At 43.5% G+C, this 24,352-nt stretch overlaps 1 protein-coding gene across 7 annotated transcripts in view; it reads right to left on the reverse strand.

Annotated features, from left to right (window-relative positions):
* The window catches only part of SLC24A3 (solute carrier family 24 member 3), a 205,225-nt gene that overhangs the window by 55,459 nt on the left and 125,414 nt on the right, over window positions 1-24,352 (reverse strand). For all 7 annotated transcript variants that reach the window (XR_011094270.1, XR_011094269.1, XR_011094271.1 and 4 more), the window contains exons 4-6: window positions 21,344-21,418; window positions 16,021-16,105; window positions 14,026-14,129 (exon numbers count right to left, since the gene is read on the reverse strand). Coding sequence is in view for 3 of the 7 variants with exons in the window: in XM_068675147.1 (XP_068531248.1) it covers window positions 14,026-14,129; window positions 16,021-16,105; window positions 21,344-21,418 (264 nt within the window). In the remaining 4 variants the exon portion in view is untranslated. The remainder of the gene's footprint in view (window positions 1-14,025; window positions 14,130-16,020; window positions 16,106-21,343; window positions 21,419-24,352) is intronic.

Raw genomic sequence — 24,352 nt, forward strand, 5'->3', positions numbered from 1 at the left:
CAGTCTCCCTCTGTGAAACTGACCCTTCTTCTCTGCTCTTCCAAATGACTTCCCTCCCCTTAACAGAACAGAGGCTCCTCTCACTGCGTTTCCCATCCAGGAAAGACCTGTCAACAGAGGCCATCCAGCTGGCTCTTTCAAATCCTATGTGCCTGCCCTCCCTATTATCTATGACATGCCTGAGAGGAAGCATGTGATGCCAAACATGGGTGCTGCCACCTTGCCATTTCCTGCAGGACAGATAAGGGAGTGAAAAGACAGAGAACTCCAGGCTGCAATTCAGCATTGCAGAATGCTCTAGAGAGAGCTCCACCTGGGCACAGACACTGCAAGTTGACCTGTAGCAAGGGGAGGTACCTGGGCATGTTTTCGATGTCACCTGCTGCATGATGCTCCAAGGAAATGAGCACAGTATAGACTGCAAATATGTACAGACATCATATGTACAGGCTGTGTAGATGTATACATATCATTCCAGTGGGTCATTTCATGAAGAGAATTACCTGCAGTCCACTGTGAAATCCTTATCTATTAATGGGCTTCAGTGTCATTAATTGCATTGGTAACAATAGTGATATTAGTTGAGGTTTAATTTTACTTGCTCTACATGAATATAAACAGCAGATAAGCTGCCCTCATAAGACGGCAGCTCTAACTGGAGAAGTTAAAAAGACCCCTCAGATTTCACGCTGCCCTGGCACCTGCCATTCTGTGGGGAAAAACAACAATAAAAAACACCAAAAAAACATTTATTTCTGCCTATCCTGACAGCAGACTGGGAAATTCTGACTTCTGAGAAGCTGAATATCACTGGACTGTCTTTGGTGAATCTGTCACAGGCCTTGCCCTCTGCGACAGCCCTGGGGGAAGCTTGATCTTCCAGGTCTAAACTTCCCTTGACAAAGCATAGGCTCTGCCTTTTAACTTCGCAATTTATTATTTCAGGAACTTCTTTCTCAGCTCAAGTAATTACAAGGATCCTGCCACCCACCTGTTCACCCTCACTGGTCATGATATCAATGAAGCATCACATATTAAAATGAGATAGTGGCACTGCCTTATTTATATTCATCTTTATATCTAAATAGGCTATACATTCATCTATGACTTTAAACAAGAAGCCACTGGAGAACCTCTGTGCACTTCCTGGGAGATATCTCCCCCCCATCTGTTATACTGAAGAGCAGTGTCAGTCTGGAGGGGGAGGTATTCACTTGGGATGAAGCAATGTAGGAGTGATTCCTTATTCTGCTCCCAGCCCTACAGCTTAAGCTCGGATGAATTACATAAGCAATAGAATTATGTACCCAGTCTACAGTCCAGAGAGAGGAAGCAGTGCAGGTGCAGTGGGGGCCACCCATGTGTCCTCCCGCCTCAGTGGCTCCTGGTCCTCCCTGGAGGATGTTTTACCTATCACCTCAGTTGCATCTTCCCAGCAGCAGTCTTCATCTACAGTCTGCCTTGTGACTTCTGGCCACGAGCACTCCCTCCACAAGGCCTTTGCAAATGGCCTTTTTGGGGATACTTTTCTAGCACATTTTGAACCTTCACATTTCTAGCACATTTTGAACCTGAGGGAATTTCATCTCAACAGCATCTCTCTCATCTGCCTAGTAAAATGTCCCATGAACTGGTCTCACAACCTCACCTCTTACCGGAGAGGACAAATCCTGCCAGATGGGACAGCGACATCTCTGCTGCCTCCATTCAGCTCTGGAGGCAGCCCTGCTCCAGGACGCAGCCAAGGGTGGTACCCCCTGCCCAAAGACAGCCTGAAAGCAGCTGGCAGCTTTCAGCCACCAGGAAAATCAGGAAAGGGAGCACTAACGGTTATGTCTGTGATTCAAAGGTGGCAGACTGTGTGCTCTTTGAAAGGTCATGGCCAAAAATAAGATGGGAAATAGCAACTGTGTGTTTAATATTCTACACATGCTTTCTCTCTCTCTTGCTCTTAAATGTATCAGTCCTACAGCAATTGTAGTGAAGATACAAGGCAGGAAAGAACTTCGTAAGATAATTACTGCCGTCTTTCAGTAGAGCATACAAGAGAGGAACTGCCTGACCATCAACACCTGCAAGTTAATTTTCACAAAACCTACCTCATTTTGGGAGTTATTACATCCCACCTGCAATGAGCAATAAGTCAATCAGAAGCTTATAATCATTAGCTGCAAAACAAACACAGCAGAGATCACAGGGTGTAAGCTTCCCCTGGCCGCCCCCAAGTAACTATCTGCCAGAACCAAACAGACCCAAACCTGTGAGTCAGTGCCACTTATTCCCACTTTAAGGTCCCTGGGGGGAACACACACATCAGTGAGAGCAGGGTCCAAACAACTCTGGGTATTTTGCGAGGAGCTGGGGTCAGAGAGCCACAGAGGAATGAGAAACCACAGTAAAGAAAGGCATAGCTTGCAGTGCTGGACAGCCCCATTTTGCAGGTGAAGGAAGGTGAAACTGACTGCCAAACCACTAGGCAAATGCACGAGGGCCCATCTCATGACAGCGCAGCAGAAGTCCCTGACCCCACCCACGTCCCTTTGTAGCATCAAACCACTCTGCTGTCCTGCAACAGCTGAGGCTGAAACTTTAGACGGCTTCGCGCACAGCCAGCCACTGCTGCCTGTGCAGTCTTCTGGGAACACCAGGAGGCAGCTGACAGTCCCTGTGTGGGGACACGCGGCACGTGATGAGCATGTCCTGGACCAAATCCTGGGCAGCAGGCAGAGATGTTTCTTTCTATACCCCACCACGATGTCTCCCTGCTGCTGACATGCAGTGATCACAGCCATCTCAACACCCAGGACATGCTAAGCATCCAGCTGAGTCCCTTGATCATAACCTCTACCTCCTGGCAAGGATACGCACGTCCTGCGATGCAACATTTGGTCTTGCACAGGGCTTTGACTGATAGTAAACAACCCTATCCCTCCCCACAGAACTTAAGCAAAACAAAATACAAGCAATTGCCAGGCCCCAAAAACTCCAGACCTTAAAAATACATATCTCTAAGACAGTAATTGCTGAGCTGCTCTGATCTACTGGGCTCACTGGGACAAAAGCTTCTTCCATTTACCAGGCCCCTAATTTTACTGCTGGTTAGCTATTCTCTGCAGAGTTCAACCATCTCTCCAGATCCCAGTTCATACATTGCAGATCGACTAAATCTATAGTCATTATTTCCCCAAGAATATTTGCTTTTTTAAGCAGCTCTTGGTATTTTCATTACTGTGGCAGCAATCCGTCTCTGTGACATTCTCAGAATGGAAATAGTGGACACTATCCAAACCTCAGGACAAAGCCAAAAATATTTCCCTGCTCCACTGGTACTCAAAATCATCCATGAGATGTTCAAACCAGCATGCCTTTTCAGCCAGATTCCTGCAGAGCCAAAGTAGCCAGATCCCAAGGACTTGCATTCACAGACGCCTCCAACCGCAGACAGATCCTGTGGAGGATTAGCAGCAGGGCTCAAAGACAGATCTCGACGTCGTACAGGAAGGTGCACTCAGAGTGACGCTGCCCAGGCTCTTCACACCGGCAAGCCCTTTTTAGACACGCAGAGACTTTGTGATTTCCCCTGCTTTTGCAGTAGAAATGACTGTAAAGCAACTGCATCAATGGTAAGTCTGCAGTATTGATTGCTGTGTGAATTTTGACAGAGAAAACTTGACCTCAAGAGGCAATGGTGTTTAGTGGCCATTAGGAACTGATTTGTTTTGGTGCTGAAGGGAATCTATTTTCAACTCCTGATTGCATCCTCTACTTCTGTCCTATTACTGAGTGTAATTCTGTGATGAGAGTGATTTCCTGTCTGCCCACCTGAGCCCCTGAGCCCTTGCTATCAGCTCCCACTGCACACTCTGGTCACCAGTTTTCAGGCTCAAGAGCTATGTTCTGGCTCTGTATTTGTAAAATGCACACTACGGAGGAGTCTTAATCCATGACTGCGGCTGCTAGGCGTAGCTGCAACACAAGGACCTTCAGAGAAAACAAAAACCATCATCAGATCCAATCTCACTGGCCTCACCATGCGGTTTCTGGTTCAATTTAGATGCAGGAGCCAGGCCCCTGACACCACAAAGTCTAGGCTTACTTGCCTCTCTCCAGAGAAATGATGCAAGCCACCCTGCTTTAAGCCACTTTACTGAACTGGCACCCACTGCAGCAATACTGAGTTCATGCATGCTGCTGGCATAGTTCTGGGAAATAAAGTGACGTTTGGAACAACAAAAGGCTTTTAGAGTTATCATCAAACCTCTCCAAAAGGAGACCAAATGTCACACCATGGTGTGACAGATACCTCTGACAGAGCTCATTCACCATGCACAGATTGATGTGCATGCAGCATCGTGAAAGAGAAGGCATGACCCACAGGACAAAGGACCTTTTTCAGTGTTTTCTGGGGAGCAAATGAAGTATCAACTTGTACAATGGCTACAAATTTGCTTTAAATCCACAAGTCCCTGATTCCCAAGGCAACACCATTTGTGTTAAATGGGGAGCTGGGAAGGAATCTAATCCGTTTTATCACTCAGAGTTAGTCTGCTATCTGCCAGTGCCAAACATCCCAGCAGGAAAACTCCGGGGAAAGGGAGCACTTTGCTGCATTTACAGTGGTTGAGCATTCTCCCCGATTTCCCCTTCAGGGAGCAGTACAGGTAACATACAGGTAAGGATGCGAGAGGCAGAGGAGCCTGTTCAGCAGCATGCCCAGGTGCTGTGAAGCAGCTTATGTCTGCTGCTATCAACTGCTGGGCACACCCTCTTTGTTCTGGAGTGTGCAGGGGCTTTACCAGGGTGTTCAGAAAGGCTGCAGCCTCTGAACTGTGAGGACCTTTCGGCAGCACCTCTATAGAAACTGATGCCTCTCTTTTCTGAAACCCCAGCAACTCCTTTTTGTTCTGCCTGCAGTCTGCTTATTGATGGCCTGACTTTCTGCAGGACAGGGAGTGACTCTACCAACTTCTTCCCTCTGCTCTTCTGATGCTTGGGGTTTCATGCACACATGGTCATTCCCACAGCTGTGTGTTCCTGTTACGCTCCTGTTAGGAATGTGGATCTCGTTTGATTTGTTATTGGGTCCCTTCTTTGCTTTCAAGTCTGCAACAGACATAACAGTGAAAGAGCAGGCCTACAGCCACTAAAAACCACTGGCAGCACAAAATTTCATAGTGTACAGGGCTACAAGAGCAGCATACAGACCCAACAGTTGGCACTATGTTCTCCTTAAACTACTGCTTCACTAGCTAACATGTTTTCTGTTGTTGGTCACTGAACAAAGAAAAGTAACAAAAAACATTCCAGTTCCCCCTGCCTAAAACTCCTCTGCAATCCAGAAGAGAAAAAAGCTCATGAATACAATCTTAAAACCAAAGGTCAGTAATGACCCCAGTCTGAATTACTTGTTCTTTGAGAAATTAAAGCTTAAAAGATTAACATGCATGCAAGTGAACTGTATGACACAAATAGCTTAAAAATAGATTACGAAAGTCCCAGCCTCTTCAATAAAAAGGGTTCTACCTGGTTATTAAACCTCTGTTCATAGTTTTCTCTACTCAGCTCTTCACTATTTGCAACATTGATTTCTTAGGTATATTTACACACCCTGAACTAAAGCTGACTGCATATCAGCTCATGATTTTGAGAGGCATTTTTAGTTTACACGATGGCTTACCATGACTTGGACAGCGGAAGAAACTTCTGAATTTTACTTTCTCAGGTAAAATACCACTGAAGCAGAAGAAAGCAGAGCAGATTGCTTAAGTAGTCCTTTTTTTTTAAACGCCAGTATAGCAGTATACATGAGGAATGACATTTGACCACCAAATAGACCCCTTGACTGAAGAATTAACCAGAAGAGTCCCTAAAAATACAAGAATGTTTCCAACACAATAAGTCGTTGGCACAATCCAGCATCAAGGTGTGGGAATAGAAATGTTTTTGCAGAGTTACATTGTTTAGAAGGAGGGAATGTGGTACTGAGATATGCTTACAGTGATAAGAAAGTTTAGCAGGCGACCTTGTAAAATGCAGACAACTAGACTCCTTAGGACAATTAGGTGAAAATCAAGGTATCAAGTCAAGTCAGATAAGTGAAGAAACATTACCACTTCAAGCAGTAAAAATGTCAAAAGAAATTCGAAATTTAACAGGCCGGCAACTGAAGGCCATGCATTGTTTGTGAAGCATCAGATAGATTGTGAACCTGGATTACCCACTCAGTGGGGAAACAGGGGAGGGTCCTGCCATCAAAAGGTATATAAACTGTGTCTTGGAACTAGTAGATGCGCTCTCTCCTGCTTGTGGGGCGCCCGCCATTGCAATCGCAAATAAATTACTGCTTCACTGAGATCCTCGCCTGAGCCTAAGTTATTGGCTACGGAGTGTTTCTCACAAAGGTACACCACAACCGGAACAGCCAGTCTCAACCTAGGGAAGGGTGAAACAGGGAAACTGGAACTCAATTGCCAAACACAGCTATTTAGATGGTAATTAACAAATTCAAGTTATGCACATTAAAAATTACTGCTTAATGCTTGCAGCTCATATGGCTGTATCGCTTTTACTTATGCACTTTTCACCAACCTCTCCTAATCCTTCATCCTCTTCTGTGCAAGAGGCTGCAGTACAGTGTTGGATGAGGACAGAAAAGGACTGGATAGAGCAGCAGAGCTGCAAAAAGCAGGAAGAATGTAGACGGAGGAATTTTTAAAACTGAACAAACTCTGCTTGGGTTGACTTGAACGTGAATGTGAACTGAATTAAGCAAGCATTGCTTGCTTCCGAGAATCCCACATCCTTGCCACCAAGGATGATGAGAAGGCAGTGGAAGGAGATGGAAGAATCTGTGAAGCACAAATATGAGAGTGAGAGAAAAGACGACAAAGAGACTGAGGCTTGGATGGGACCTTGGGCTAAGGTTAATCTCCCCATATCTCTCCAGGGCTATACTGTTGATTTGCTGTCGTGGAAAAATCCTAATGGGAACTGTCACAACACAGGCGGAAGCCTCCATGCCTGTATCTCTGCCCTGCTATGCAGCACTCACTACCATGAAGTACTGACAAGCTTCTATTTGAAGGGCTGCATTTTACAGCATTGCAACTCTTGCAGCATTCTCTCACTTTCTTGTACCTTCTCTTTGCCAATAGAAAGCAAATAAAACAGACACAACAGTCAAACGTGGTGTTTAGGATATGTGACTTAGCTGTACAATTGACAGATAGCATCCCAGCTATACTGACAACAGAAGAAACAGCTATAGAGACATCCGTTCTGCAGCACATTAGCATTTGGCAAAGCAAGAACAGTATTAAAGTATTTAAAATATTTTATCTTAAAGTATTTCCATATACTAAAACCATCTACAGCTTAAAAATTGCACCTAGTGACTAGATGAAATTAGTCAAATCTTCCTCTGTGTATGTGTGTATGTGCATGTAAGACAGAATCAGAATATTACCACAGGATCCAAAAAGAAAGAAAGAAAAGCTTCTAAGGCTCACAGTCACAGTCAGGTAGGCTGCACTCAGTCATCCACATGGGTAAACTTTCTCTGTAAGTACGATTCGGTTGGGGATTTCAAAACAAATCAGAGGTTTAGTTTCTCAGCTTCCAGAAGCCCAGTTTAAGATACTGTAAAAGTCTGATTTTCAGAGTGTGCATGCTAATTTAGAAAATCCAGCCTTTGCATGTAGCTTTGGTTTGGCCATCCAAAAATGGAGGCAGCTTGAATCAATTGTCACTTTTTGAAAACTAGTCCTTGTGTGCCAAGGATAAAGACCTTGGGAGATTTCATTGCTCTTATCAGTGAGAACAGACAGAAAAATCCATGCAGTTCAGAATCCTCACTAGTGACCTGCAAAGTGTCATCAACACTAATTGGAAGAGAAAATCAACCTACTTTCAAGCTACTGAAGCACACTTTCCTATTTTTCAGTAGCAAACCATGGCACGAATACTTACAATTTAGAAGCTCCTCAGTTTCAAAATCAGTAAGAAGCCAACCAATTCTTAGGGTGTGATGGGGATGGGTAGAGGTGTCTCTGACTTGTACTATTGTACTACATTTTAAACTTTTTTACATGTACATTTTCTGTATTGCTTAAAGACAAGCAAGGGAGACAAGAGCGTTTATAGTACTTAATACTAACAGAGATGTCTTCATGGTTGCTTAAAGCAACTTTGCTTGCATTTATTAATCCTTCCCTAGAGCTTGCAACACAAAATTTCAGCTCTGGGCTAGCGCAAGACAGCTACATGATTAATCTCCCCAGTCTGTTGACATTATTCAAACCAATCCAATTTCCATCTCGACTCTGTCCATTCTGTCTGGGCCACAAAGAAAAAAGGAGCACAACAGTACATTAAAGCTGATTTTCATCTACATCAATTGTTTTTTAGCATAAGAGCAGTTCTTCAGGAGACTTACAACACTACCACAGTTATTTTGAAAACCCTAAAACAAGGCATAACAGCAGACGGTATAAACAAGTTGTGTGGCTTTCAGACACCCATCCTGCAAGCAGATCACTGTGCAGAAATGAATTACTTGCAGGACTGGGGCTCTAGCTACCAAGCTGACAAATTCCTTAAAAATCCAAAATTAAAAACATAAATAAAGAAATGAAGTGGAAGATTTTCTAATTACTGCCTTGCCTGAGTGCCTCTGGCAGCCTGCTCCCAAGCTATTTTAGACCAGCTGCTAAGCATGAAACACTTCTCCCTGCTCCTCCTTTTTTCCTTTTGCACTGCATTGGCTCCTAGCAGCTTCTTCCCACTTGGGAAGTGCACAAGACACAGGGCTCGGTGTTAGATGAGCGAAGCATGAGCAGGTGCCTGTAGTCCAAGTGGCCACAATTTCCACAGCCCCTACCACCTCTCCGAGCAGGCTCTGAGCATGGAGCAGGAAGCCTCCTACCTGGAAGGCAGAGATCAAAAGCAACATACATGTGTGTTGGACTGAGATGTAGCCTGAGACCTGCTGGGGGCCTGGAGCAAGGACAGCATGTGGGCACAGGGCAGAGGGTGTCTATCCTTTTTAGACTTGCTGTGCTGGATGAGAGAGCCTTGCTACAGGCCCTTTAAGGACAGGAGATTCATCCTGTAAGGAAAGCTCTTCGCTAGGCTTTAGGAGCCTCTTGGGGAAACTCTTTTTCTGCTGCAATTACAAAGCAAGGGCCATGTGGTCCTCTGGCCACAAGCCACTTGCAGGCAGAGTAAGGGCTGTGCAAGATGTGTCGCAGGCTCCAGCATGAACTGCCTGTGAGGTACACCATGTATCCAGCTGGTGGAGGACATCAAACCAACAGAAAATGTGATTGCCTTGGCTCTCAGGCAGGCTCCTGTGCTTACCAAGGTGCCTCCCCAGGATGGATGAGGTTAGCTGGGAGGAATCAGATCAAACAGACACAGGGAAGAGGATTGGGGAGAGGAGAAGAAACGTAGACCTCTGTGGGACTGAGGGAAAGACAGGCACTTGAGAAACAGGTATAGGGTGGATCAATGATCTGGGGGGGAACCTGGAGAAAGTTCTTCTCTTGAGCCTCAAGAAATGGATAGAGGGGGAACAGAGAGACAGATCACACAGAAAGAAACCTGGAGTAGCTGGTTGCTTAGCAGAAACATGATTATATTAGTGAAACCAAATACTAAATGTGACATGATGAGGTACGTAAGTCACTTGCTAATTCAGACAAGAATGGTCCTAGAGATGAAACCTGGGTTCATGATGACTGAGGTGTTTAGTGCATGCCTTTGTAGAAAGTAGAGCATATGTTGGGACCTTGGAGAAGAAAAGCGTTTCACACTGCTAAAGCAGCTGAAAGCTCACTGGGAGAGCTGAGCTATGAGCAGCCACTGCCACCACACTCAGCCCAACAAGGAAACCCTTGAGCAATGCTGAGCTGGAGCAGCAGGAGCAATGGCAGGAGCATCCAGAGCCAGAGGGAGCTGCTCTTTGAGCAAAGGAAACGCCACAGGATGCTATAGGTTCAGCAAGAAAAACAGACCCATGCCAACTCTAATTGGCACCTAAAATGACAAATTTTTATTTTGCCTTTAATCTCTCTGTGCTTTGTTTCCCTATCTTTAAAACACCTCTTCATCTCACAGAGGTTTGGGGAAAATTAATTGTTTATCAACTGCTCAGATACAATAGCAATGAGATCAGCAGAAGTTCAAGAGGAAATTAATAATTCTGCCTCTGGAACAGGGTTTGAATAGAGCCTGGTAAATAAGGCAGAAGGGCACACACTGAACAATGAAGAGAAAACAAAATAATGAATAGCTGCTCATTAAAGTGAGCAAAGTCCATTCTGTGCACTGAAGGAGGCAGAGAGCCTGTGGAGAAACCAGCATGCGATCATGTAATTAAAGACCATATAATAATGCATACATGGTGGGGGGGGGGGGATATTAAGGTTGTGCAAGAAACCTTAATGCTGCTATTTTATAACTTTTCAGTGTTTGACTTTTAACCTTAATAATGCTCTTTTAATGCAGTTTTTAGGTGCATAGTGTCATACAGAGGTGTGGGCACCATACTTTCCAGTTCCAGCAGTGGGATGTCTATTCTGATTTACTGAGAATTGTGCACTTACTAGCCATTAAAGGCTTAGAAAAATAATCAGAGTTAGTGTTCAAGTAAATGCATACCAACTTTTTGGGGCTGCGTATTTCTTTTTTTTTTTTTTTTTTTTTTTTTTTACAACAAGATGCATGTAGCCAAACCCAGTATTTTCTTAAGCCAAAGAATAACATGTACAACATAGCACATGCCGACTACAGCCTAATGTAAAAATAAAACATATCCTGGATAGAGATATTTTTGAATTCATTTTTTTACTGGTCAAAAAAATAGGCTTTCCTATTCTACTGAATAGTTCTGCAAAAAAGAGTTTTTACAGAAATGCTAAAGATGTCCCCTACAAGCTTTAGCTCTGGGTATTCCAGACCATGGGCATTTCGCACTTCCAAGCACTCTGCCACCCATCAATCACCCTATAATCTGGATCCAGCACAGAGATATTTCTCCAAGCTCCATGCCACACACCGTGAGTGGGGACAAAGCAGCACTGCCACGGTGTTGTGGCTTGTTGAGATCTGTATCATGCGCAGCTCCCTGTCCACTTCCTGGGCTTGCAGCATCTCCAAGAAGCCCAGCAAACCGGCAGAGTGCTGTCAGGTACTGACCCCCTAGCATGGTCCCAACATCCTTCCACAAATGCAGTTGCAAATTGCCCTGATCAGCACACAAATGCTCCCACTGGCACATTCCAGCCACTGCTAGTGGATGATACAGGAAAGCAGCAGTGGGACTGCATTCCTACCCTCTGCAGTTCCCCATGTAGAAATCAGCACAGCAATCACCTTGAAACTCCCTCACTGCCAGTAGGATCCCACCCATAAACCAGACACAGGGCGGCACATCAACCTTTCTGGTCTACCCTGGAAATTCTGAGCAATCACCACCCAACTGCAGAGCATTCAATGAGAGGTTTTAAGGAACGTGAAGGACACCTAAGCACCATTGGATTGGAACTGCATGGGATTAATTCTCCACTTAGGCCACTTCGCCTGACAAACCTGAAAGCATTCCAGCCTCAAGCAGAGATGCTTTAACACAGCTTTCTAGGATGATGGGAGTCCCAGAAAACTGTGTCTTTGTGAGCCTTCGGGCAGGCTCAGAAGACAGCAAATTCTGGCTGGTAAATCCCTGCCCACTGACGCACTGGTCCCACGTGAAAAACAGAGGACTCTGTCTGCTGACTCCTCAGATCTGAGCTCTGAAGAGAAAACCCTACCCTGCCTGAGCTGGAGCACAGCAAGCAGCTGAGACCAACAACCTGCTCCAGACTCACCTGGCCAGTACAAGGCAACTCAAATCCGTCATCCAGGTCCATTAATTATGTTAGAGCATGTACAGAGAAATTACTGATAAAAAAATCCTCTCAGTAATAACAAAACATGCACTGAATCACACCAATAAAAGCAAATGACTTTTTGATGAAGCGTTGGGAGTGGAAAAACTGAAGATCACAAAACAAAACAGACAGTTTTTGTCAGTATCAGAATTATTTAAACTGAGGTTTCCTATTTGCTCACTTAAATCATGATTCCAAACAGTGATTTAAATTATTCCAATTCTCACAAATCTATTCCAGGTTAAACTGCACCAAACAAGCAAAATGACCTGATGAAATCACACAACCATCACTAGTGGAACCAGGGAAAAACAAAATCAGGATAAACCAGTTCAAATCTCAATTCTCTGTTTGAAAAAGGACTCACAGACCGTGCGTAGGATGATTAGGACAGCCAATCCTTTTCTGAACTTCTGAAAGATATCATGCCTGGAAGACTGAAGGCATTTATGAGAACATTTTGGCTGTGTTGTGCCCTCCAGAAACAAACACCTCCCATCCGCCAACAAAGATGACTGACATCCTCTGTCAACTCCCAAACTCCATCAAGCCTTTTCCACTAAAAGCTGTTATTTGTAGCTAGTTTTTTTGTTGTTTTTTTTTTTTTTTTATCATGTTTCGGGCTTGCAGTTAATATTGTCAAGAACAAAAACTGGAAGAATTAGCTCCTCTGTCATCGTGCTAAACAGTTAATCTTCTTCATTTGATTGAAAAAAGCAACCTGAGGAGACAGTCCTACTGATTACAGGAGAACACCTCTGGGGAACACAGCTTCAAGCACTGGGAAAGCTTCAGTAATTAAAAACTAGCCTGAATAAATTAGGCTTTTGCAGTAAGAGTTACAGTAGAATGACTAATGTATTGAGCAAGCTTTCAGCTGTATGTTCCCATACAAATCAGGGAGCCCAAATGGTTTCAAAGTACCTCTGTGGATTCTTCCCCAAGCCTCCCCATAATGAAAATGTTTATCTTCATCCTGAAAAAGTTCATGGTTAAGGCAAATAAAAATGGATTACGAAATTTCCTGGGAAAGCCTGAGCTCTCTGCTTGTTTTCTTGACCAAGTCATAGAGGCCCCTCCTTTTAGGCTTTTCTTCCAGAGCTAGTTATCCTCTTGCTCTTTATTGATTCTGTTATCCTGCCTAGCCTCTTTGCAAAAGAAGTCTGTACAGTAAAATTTCAAAGAACATTTTACAAGATAATAAAAATACTGGGCATGTTGGCAAGTGCTAAGGTGAATGCAGATTTAGATGTTTAATTATACAGAGTCAATCATGTCTGCAAATCAGACAGCAGCTCAGATCTCACAACTTAATTACTTTAATTTCAGATGAATAACTCGTTGTCATATTTAGTTTGACACACCAGAAAACAGTTAGAAATTATACTAGGGGTGGACAGCCTTACTGCTAGTAAGGTAAGATTTCTTGCATCATTGGTATTATTCAAAATCTGACTGGACAAGGCCCTGAACAACCAGATCCAACTCTGAAATTAGCCCTGATTTGAGTTGGGGCTGGTGGGGTGGTCAGGGGCTCTAGATCAGAGACCTCCATAGGTCTCTTCCCATGTAAACCATCCTGTGAATCTGAGGACATAAATAAGAGTTAAACTACAAGCAAAGACTGAATCTTTCTTGTATAATTTCCTAAGTCAAGTCAGTTGCCAACAACACCTCTCACACAAAAGGCAGCATCAAATATGATGCTCCAGAAGTGTCATGATTCCTTTGGAGGCATCTTTCACAGTTCATTGAACTGCATTTTTACCAGCCAGGGGCACACACATTTTCTGGCTCCTTTGGTCTAAAAGAACCAGATACAAACATCACAACACATCTTTCAATAGCTAGCAAGAGGATCTGTTAAATAACCATCCATTATTCCTTTGACCACTCACATGTCTTGGACAGCTTAAAACGTCCAAGCTGACATTTGCTATTCTGCCTTTCATTTCAAAAAATGCAAGAGGAACAGTATAGGACTCTATTAAAAGAACAAAACCAATGAACTTTGTGGCAAGGTTGCGAACCTGGCAACTGATTTCACAGTAGAGCCAAGGCATGCAATAACTGTTAGGAATCATTAAATGCCTCTTACCTGTCCTGCAAAAAGTCCACACACACCAATAATACAGAGAATGTTAAATACAGCAGAGCCTACAATGGTTCCAACGCCTACATCTCCTTTTGTGATAAAAACACCTGCAAAACAAGTTCAAGGCAAGCTGTGTAAATTGGAAAGCACAGGGTTTTTCCTCTAAAATTGCCCCATTAATGAATATAAAGGCATGCACCAGTTCTGTTACTTTTACTCATATTTAATAGGGCAACTTGCAGAGAAAGGTACTAGGGTGAATAAAGGTGGTAGAACTTGCTGTGGGAATTCAGATGTATTGCCTAATGAAAACCAAATGCCTTAGACATTTCTAAGTCACCAACCTCCTGGTCTTGCAAACCAATGTTATGGCAATATACATTACAAAAGACAGTAAGCTCCATGAGAGCATCTTATAGGACACAAATCTGGAAGAAACTACCTCCTGTAAGGAATCCCCTTACCAGTGCTCTGCTCTTCCCCATATCCCCACCCCTACTGACTACAACAGTAAGGGAAGTAGGAGCATGAACAGGAATAGAATCAGAAATGTCTGGCCTCTTGTTATTTGCAAGCTGAAAATGATGTTGCTCAGAATAGGTTATGGGGCTATGTTACAAGCTCCTTTCAGAGCTCTTCTGTCAGATTTGGTTAAAATTGGCCAAGGAGGTTAATGGTGAGGGAGAAGGGAGATGAACTGACAGACACATGCATTGTGGTACTGCATAAAATTTTTTCCTTAGGAAGTCAGCCTAAAAATAACACTCCATCTCCTGCTAGTTGTCAGTCTGTTTAAATTCACCACTTGCTTTTAAGTTTCCAGCAGTATTTTTCTGGCCAGTGCAGTTTAGATTTTTTTTTCTCCACTTTTCCCTTTTCTGAGAAATGTGTTAACCAGAAGTAGGCATGCCCCAAATGACATTCAGTATCTGGTGGATTACACCACAGCAAGATTTTTAGGGCTTCTCTCAGCTGCCTGAAGGAGTCTGATTTTATTTTTGCCTTGCTAGTATGCAAGCCCAACTGCATAGGCTTCCATTTTAGCTTCCTAGGTTCTGAGGCTTTGATCATCTCTCTCTGCAGAGTATGCAGCTTGGTGTGAATTAATTTGTGCTCTGCCTCTGGTAGATGTAACTGAAATAGAAGGATCTTCTAGAGAAAGTATCTAAGCCCAGAAGAGTTCAATCACTTCTCCTCAGTGACGGAGAGGCCACCTTAACCTCCCATCTATTGTTCTAAAGATTACCTACCACTGGAGATGAGGGCGTATAATACCGCAAGAACACTTTCACCTTTACACCTGTTAGCATACATACAGAATCATAGCAGTTCTCGACTGAAGTCCCCTCATAGCTCAAGGCTGTTGAAAGAACACGCGAGTCTCCTCAAGCTACATACACCCAAGTACTGCTGAATCTCTTGATCACACTTCCCATAAGCAGAGTGCTGCAATGGTAGTGCAATGATCTCACCAACCTGTTGCTGTGAATAAAGGTCTCAAATTCTCTTTTCCTCCTGCTGTGGCTTTCCCTGAAGGAAGCAGTGTTAGACAACTAACTGAGAATGTCAATCTCAGGACACTGAGAGTTTGCCTGGGGACCAACCCAGGATACTGAAGGCACTAAGCTGTAGAGGTGGTGCAGCAAACAGCATAGGAAGGTGAATAGGAAAGCTGCACATGCAGAGATCAGTGCTCTGCAGTTTGGCAGTGCTACAGCAAGGGAAGGCTAATAGATAGTTAAGGTGAGCTGCCTGCATTTCTGACCTTGGTTTGACTGGTCAAATTGAACTACTTCCAGCATAGCTCTGTTGTGAAATAACAGTACATTTTTAAAAACTCTTCATCTACTGAGGATTTCCCACAATTAATCCTGTGAGTGTCCATGAGGAGAGGGGTCAGGTATTATGACAAACATTATAGGTGCTTAGTAATCCCATTTCAACTCTGAAAAACACTGAGGGAAAAGAGGAGGTTTCAAGAAGCAGCAGGTTAGTTACCTATGACAGATGTAAACAACTCAGGAGCAGAGCTGCCAGCTGCCATGAAAGTTGCCCCAGCCACATCTTCGCTAAGATGCAAGCGCTGCAGAAAAACACATCAGAGTTACTGATTACAACACTGACAGATCGATGGAATTCAACTAGAAACATTACACTGTCTGCAAAGAGTGGGAAACTGCCAGTATACATTTAAAAGTTAAGCATGGGGGAGAAAGTCATCAAAGGCATATATACAAGTTGTGATATACACAGTTTATCTCATCTACTTTGGCCTGTAATGGGCAGAGCTGGAGCTCAGGCTCAGTCCAACCCATGACCTTCTTCCCTGAATACCCTTTCAGCCTTGTGAGATTTAACCTCTCCTCATATCCCTTTCGCATGGGTCATCATCAAAGATACTTACCTCCTACGGCCTTCCACTAGATGTGCCCAGGGACTGTTCTTATTTAAAACAGTGATTTCTGGAAGGAAAAGGACCCTCTACTCTGCAATTTTTGACATATGCTGTTTCCAAAGATTTACTTGGTTAATTGCTTCCTTTATGCTTTCTGCATTCCCCCTGCTCCATCTGTACAAGTTACTGTTCAGCAAATGTGACAAAGCTGTTAAAGACCACATGACTTTTTGGCACCTTCCACAGTTTAATATGAGTAGCTAAAAAAAGCCACCCCCTGCCATACAGTCATAAACTGCTGAGTTGTTACTACACAAAGCTGGCTTACTCACATGCGTGCAAGTCAGCGGCTGCCATTTTACAAGCAAGGGGAAGAGAGCTGAAAGTGGTGGAAATATTTCCCTAGCAGAACCGATGGTTTGAAACATCACAGCCACCCTGACAGGCCAGAGGAAGCCTTCCTCTCCCCTCTGCCTTTCTCAGCTACGCAGGGTTTCTCTGAAGGTCTTTCATTATTAAAGTGTATTTGCAGAGACAAGGCTGCTCCCAAACATTGCAGGAATCCCCCATCTCCAATCTTACCTTGATTGAAGATCCCATCATGGATAATTTAAGCTTGTAGGAAAACTCAACTCTTCCCACTGACCATACTCACATAATAAAGAATTGTGTGTATCCTTCAGGGACAAGTGAAAAGAAGAACTGCCCTAATCAGGAATGCTTCTAAAACAGGAGACCACTGCATTGCTACACTGTTATAACAGCTTGTGGAACCTGATAAAACATGGCTTTACGGAGGATGATTTTAGATAGATTAAAACTATTATAAAAGAAACTCATAGCAACAGAAGTAGATTCCCACAGACTGAATTCTTCTGCAGAGTTCTCAATGGATGTACATAAATGGTCACCCTACAGTAATCAGTCCACACCTACATGGTACCTTTTGAAAAGAACACCAGTAAAAGAAACCATCAGTGTTTTCTGTGGGGATGGTTAAACTTAAAGCCATCATAAGTTCCCTTGAGGATAATTTATTGCTATACATATGATGATTAAGCTAATATAATAGACCAGAAAATACTGCCCACTGCATGGAGTCAAAAACATATTCTCTGGTATTTGTACACTGTATTTGCAGTTGACTTTACAATGTTAGTTTTGTCATGTAAACACATTGACACATTGTAATACCAATAACAGAGAGTAAGTAGACAAATATAAGTACAAATTGTTTTAGAAAACAAATGAAAGTCAGGGATTTGGTTGCAAGTACATCTGAACTAAGACAGAACATGAATGTCTATCATAACAAGTGTTCTTGAACAAATTCTAATCTCTATGCACATATTTGGGAGTATAAATGCCTAGTTGATTTAACTTAACAACCACTTTCCAAACTAGATGGAGCTAAGCCAGAAAAGGGGCATTTATTTCAAAAATAGTGCATCTAATCTGGAAGCAACGATAAAATAACTATTGGTGGGTCTCCAACGCCAAAAAAATCCTCAGAGAGGGGGGTCTGAATTCTTTTTTCTGGAATATGACAGTATGTGGTAGCAGAATTACTGATGGCTGATGTTCAGATCAGCAGCAAGTCATTACTGTTTAGTTTGTTTGCACACTATGCAGATTACCTGTACTGCAAAACCCAGTATTGCTGTACTATCTGTGTTCCTGACAAGGGGCACACTGTCTTATGATTCTTTTTTTGTGAGTTAACGACCAAGAGAATGGCCTTGAAAATTTCACGGGTCTCATCTCATCAGGCAATGCAGGAGGACTGTGGTGGTCTCCCTCGCAGAGAAACCCTGGCTCCCTGAGTCAGCCCACTCACTGTACTGGGTCTTTTTGTGGGGGAATGTATTCAGTAGTGTGAGCAATGGTGGTAGCATCTGCTGTCATTGGGCAGGGATCAAACCTTCCCCTTCCTAGAAAAACAGGCAAGAGCGACTACTACCAAAGAACTACAGAGGCCTTTGCAAAGTGACCCAAGCATTTTCCCATACATTCTTGAGTGCTAACATCGAGGACCAGCCATGAAAAGCTGGATGTTTTGAAGGCGAGCTGCTCTGGACTGATAAAACGAAAAGTTGGTTGGAGCAGGAAACAAGAATGCTTATGTCTTTTGCTATCATGTAATTGCAGAACTGCTCAATTATGCATAAAATACATAAATAACAAGACAAAGGTCAGCTATGGGGTTGGGTGGTTTGTTTGTTTTGTGTGTGTGTGTGTGTATGTATTTTTCTGAGAGAAAATGAAGTCGGAGCAATAGAAAAAATAAAATTCTGATACGCTTATATAACCCATTTTGATAATCTCTAAAGACACAGTATCTTTCTTCTGAACAGTAACTTCTTAACAGAAGTATGCTAGACATACTATTCTATTGCTATGCTTTTTTTCTTTCACACACAATTAGGTAAAGCTTATTATCACCTCATTTTACTGGTGGTATTGGGTAACACAGTGGTTCATAACTGTTAGAGCATATGAAGAGTTGTTCCATAACACTGAGACAATAACAAATGAAGATATAGTCAACTGAAAGTGGCCTTCTAGGAACAGGGGGTTGTAAATATTACATTGAAGTCACATGGGGAGGGTGTTTGCTTTTTAGACATTAGATGCACATGCAAAACTAAACACTCTGAAAACTTGTTAGGAGAACAAACGGTGCTGTAACTTCTGCCACTTGCACCTTTATCACTGACAAGTGTTTAAGCCTACAGACCTTCTGTAGAGAGAGCCTAGAGAGGCTAATGATGGTAAAAGGAGAGGGACTCCTCCAGTCTCTGAACCTCTGATTTGTAACTAAGAACACTGTATATGGTGCTTCCTATCACTATTTGTAAATGCAGCTGAGAAACAATGTTTCTATTGACCAGTGCAGGAAATAGAGGTACTGAAAAGTGAATAGCTGATCCTAGGCCACATAGGAGAGTTAGTGGCAGAGTTATTACAGGAGCTAGCTCTCTCTAGACCCAGACCAGACCTCTGCCGTAAGCAAGGCCACATGGTCAAAATGTATGTGTAGATGGGACCTAATGAGTGCTCAGTAGGAAAAAAAAATAATTTCCCACAATCTTCTGGCTCTATCTGTCTCTCTGCACAGCAGGCCTATAGATGGCACCCCAAAATGCAAGCCTGTCCTGGACATTACCTCCTCAGCTCAGGTTTCATCCATCTACAGTGGCCTGAGCTGGTCTTCTGGACCCAAGTTTCCTTGCTCTGGAGAGGGGAGGTTAAATAACTCAGCATGTCTGCATCTCCAGCATCCTAAATCCCCACTTTCACAACCCTGTCTACTTTCCTGGTAACACCAGGCTCCCTTCCCCTAATCTCATAAACTGGCTGTATTCAGATTCAGCCTAGATTCTCCTAGAGAGCTCAGGAACTTCTCAGGACAGAACATCCTGCCACATGTTATCATCCGTCAGTCACCTGAGTATTTATGCACCAAAGCAGTGGGAGTACCTCGGGACTTATTTTTGATGAAGAAAACCAGGCAGTGTGGTAGAGTGCTGAACTACAAATATCAAGTTACTTTAGAGTCAGATTCTATTAGAGCTGTCATCACAAATGATTTCTCCTGTCATCTCCCATGCCCCTTCTTTAGTCCCAGTTACAGCTGTGCTGAGCGACACTTACTAGCGGGCAGACCAGCAGGCATCTTCTCCAGATGACAGAGATGTCATGCTGGCAAGAATGAACCATATTGTCTACACGCAGCAGAGATTTCTTTGTCTGAGACTGACACTGGGGAGGGCTTGCTTCATGTGTCACTTCAGGCACATGGTCTGTTTTTCCTGCCGCTGTCTGAGCTGATTCAGGCTAAGACACAGTCCCTGTCTCCTAAAATTTCTGCACACCAGCCTTAGGAAAAGAAGGATGGAGCTCCTTGCAGTTGCTGGAGGTGCTGAAGATTGTCTTTACAGCTGACCTGAACCTAGTGCTCTGCAGCATCCTGAATCTAAGTCAAGCCTTAATTTCTGTCCAAAGCCAAGGCAGTCAAGCCCAGCTCCACAGCAAGTCAGCTCAAAGCAGGCCTACCTTGGCTGGGCAGCGGGAGGGAGGTACAGCTCGCTGGTCCCATGGGCAGTGTGGGGCAGGACGCAGCTTTCAGGCCACCGGCTAGGAGCTCTGCACCTCTCCCTTCGTCTGCATTTTTACCAGTGCATCTAAACTCTCTCGTGCATTCTTTTCTTTCCAAGTCTGATGCTTGGGAGGTTTCTAATTTTTAAGTTAATGCTGTATGAAACTCAGAAACACCCCGTAGATCAGTATTTCCTTGCAAAAGTCAACAGATAAAATGTTATTAGCTTCCAAGTCATGGGAGAACTGAGCACCATGCCCAAAGCCATAACTGAACTGAACTGCCGCTCCTTACGGGCAACGCACACCTTCACAACCCTCTCCCAGCCCCTAATGGTTGGACCTTACCTCCAGGGCACGGTTCCATCCACAGAGGGGACAGAGCACAGGGCAAGCTAGCAGGCTCTGCTGGGCTCACCGCCTGGAAACCTGCACTGCAGCCAGCATTGTCACAGGAGCCTGCAGGGTCAGGGGGAGGTGGAGTTTGCGAATCACTGCTACAGACAATGTGCTTTTCCTATGTTATACACGGTCTCCGTTTTTCAAGAAGTAAGATGCATATATAGGCAGTGTTATTTAAGAGGAGACTGCTAATTTTATGAGGGAATATCAACCAAGTTCACCCACCAGGAGACATGCAGCCCATCTCCTGCAAGCGAGAACTATGAAGCTGAGCCAACTCACACAGCCAGTGCTGAGCAACTAAACAAAAAGCATGGGGAACAGTCTAAGACAAGAGTAAATACACCATCATCACACGTTCGGGCTCTCAAGGAGAACTGCTGCCGAAACAGCACACAAACTCATGTACAAATTTCTAACACTTACTTCACAAATCTTTTCCAATGAAGGGACGAAGAAATCATCGCAGACAATTGCTAAAGCATAAAACATATACATGGCCTGCAAAAGAGAAAAGAAAATGTTGAGTTTGGAGACTGTCAAGCAAAGAAACTGAACTGCAGTGTCCCAACTTATCTTAGTCTTGTTTTTGTTTTGATATACACTTGTAAAAAAAGTTTTCTCTTGTGAGAAAACTTCATGGGGCCCTCTGGGATTTAACAGAAAGATCATTAAGTATTTAGATAAAAGCTCTATCAAGCTATCAGAAACTGCCAGCACTTTACCATAAAGACATTAAAAAAAAATAATCTCTGGATATTACTTAATTGACCTTAATTGCCCTCTCTGTTGTGTAGTGCAAAGCTTTTTTATTATTATATTCTGTGAAAATCTGGATTATTGAGGAGCAGCAGCTTTTGAAATACTAGTGTTCTGAAAAAAAAAGAGGAAAGGAGCTTGTTTTCTGCATGTTATCTGGGACAAACTAGCAGAGTTTTAAAGCCAAGCGTTCTGCGCAACAGGGGAAGTGGGAGAGAAGAGAGCACAACTGTACCCTTGGACGACCTGTAAGACAGGCCAGCACTTGTCCTTTACAGCACTCCTTGGTACGAGGCATGCAGCATATCTATTTCATTTGGCACTCCCATGAGGAACCAGAGACAATCTATCTGCGCATGCTGCCAAAAAAACTGTTGCAAGAGATACTACCTCACCATCTTGCCTCTCATTCCTAGCAGACTATGGTATCAGCAAAGGTTTATTTATTGCTGCATGCATGTAAAAGCACATGTATGTGAGAGATCCTTAAATTGTATGCATGTAAACAGAGAGGTGAGGCCCCGGACATAAGCCTGGAACAGACTGCGCAGCAGCAGCCAGGTATGTCTGGAACAAGGAGTATGAAGGGCTGTGCATGGTGAGGCAGGAGAAATGGACACCTGAGCTCCTTCTTCATTCCCCTGCTGTGATCGCACTGCCCACTTCTGGTAGAGAAGCGCCCCACTAGGAGCTGCACCCTGTGCACACAGCCCTTCATTGCAACCCATTTCTGATGTCATTACAATTTTCCAGGAACAGGTTTAAATGCCCACTCCCCACCAAAAAAAAAAAATAAAATCAAGAACATAATTATTTAATTATTACTCTACTGCAAAAAATCAATAATTTCTATGAAAATCTCTGCCAAACAATCTTTTCAAGCTCAAAAATAACCCAAATATACTTGTTCAGTATTAGAAATAGGAATTTCATCACAATGGATGATTTTAACGCCAATTTGAAGATTCAGTGCTGGACAGTTAATTAGGTAAAGGAAGCAAATGCCTCACAAACCTTGTGCAAAGGAAGCAGCCTCTGAGAGTTAAGTGACCAAGTCCCATTGAAATACAATGGATAGCAGGTGCCCAACTTCAGCCTGAATTTTTTAATATGCTAATCATATTAATCTGCCTGGGCCATGCTGGCATTTTTCTTTCCCAAATGCACAGCAATGCCTTTCAAGAACACTAACCTGTACACCATCATCCCTCTAAATTGAGTGCACTCTCTGTATTTGATATAATCTACAGTCACAGAGCGCTGGGCATCATATGGTTCCTTGGGATTCCTGCAATCTGCTATGGTTGTGATAGCCAAATTCTCCTGAACAAAGACAGGTAGATAGAAAACAGAAAGCCAAAAGCAGATAGCATGCCGCCCCCCCCCCCCCAGCTCCCACACCCTCTGCCAGATCAGGTCATTTCAACATCTACCTCAATACACGGTGCACAGTTTTCTTCTCCTCTGTGCTCCTACTATTTTTTCAGATCATGCAGAACTCCTGCACACTACGTGGTACGCTGCAGGTAGCTTCAGCCTGGACAGAAACCAGGTGCCAGGTGTCCATCAGTTTAAGTTCAGGCAAATGTTTCTGAGAGTTTTTAAATGAGTGCTCAAATGACGTGACAGGTGGTTTTGCATCATCTCCAATGTTAATGATAGCAGGAAAGCATACCCATGTCCCAGTAACCATACACGTGTAAAAAAAGCTACATTTCATTCATTCTAATGATTTTTAGAGTGTACAATCACAAGCCAAAAAGGTGACAATGGAATTTTCTTTTGTCCACTCTGTCTTATGCATTTGTAGGATCAGGTACAAGAGAAAAGCTAAAAAAGGGGGACTGAAATCAGGAAGGAGTGGAAAAAATGAATGTGAAGAAACTACCACCACACTTTCTCTAATCCTTTTGGAGGTGCTGGGGAACACCAAGCTGCCATGCCTGCTGAAAGCAATGACCAAAGCCTGCTAAATCAGGAAGACTGCTGTGGGCGACTTCAGCAAGTTTTACACCAGGCTGACAGAACAGATCAGGCTGAACCCATACTGACTTCAGCATTTATTTTTAATGACCTCATTGTTGTCACAATTCTGGTTATGGCTGGGAGTCTTTCCTAATTTAATTGGCTTGAATGCAATACAGGATAAGGAGTCCAAATCTATGGAGTATCTTGTGAGAAAACAACTTGGTTCACAAGCTAAAATACTGGCAATTACCTTTGGTAAGTGAACATGTGATGACAACATTGCTTCCTTGAAAGTGTTTTTGTTTGTTTGTTTGTTAACAAACAAAAATAAAGCTTAAAGTTTGGGCCAGCAGGAGCACACAAAAAAAATTAAATTTTATCGCAAGTCAGACTTGTAAAGATATAGGTCAGACAGCAGTCCAGGCTACTTAATGTGGAAAGAAGGAAGAGAGCCAGCATCAGGGCAAGCAACTCTGTTCCATATGTCAAATATGGACAAATGCAAACAGCATGGCTTTAAGCTTTTGCAGCCAATTAGGTGGTTTGAGCTGCCACCCAAGTTCAGCTGTGGCTCTGTTACTGTGCCAACTGCTTGCTCCTCTGCTGGCCAGCCTCTCTCAGCTTCATGTGACTATGTGGTGCTCCCAGCTGGCATATACAGGCACACCTGCACTCACCTGGGGTGCGGGGTGACACCAAGCCACTGCA

Source organism: Anas acuta, chromosome 3 (assembly GCF_963932015.1).
Source record: "Anas acuta chromosome 3, bAnaAcu1.1, whole genome shotgun sequence".
Classification (NCBI taxonomy): Eukaryota; Metazoa; Chordata; class Aves; order Anseriformes; family Anatidae; genus Anas; species Anas acuta.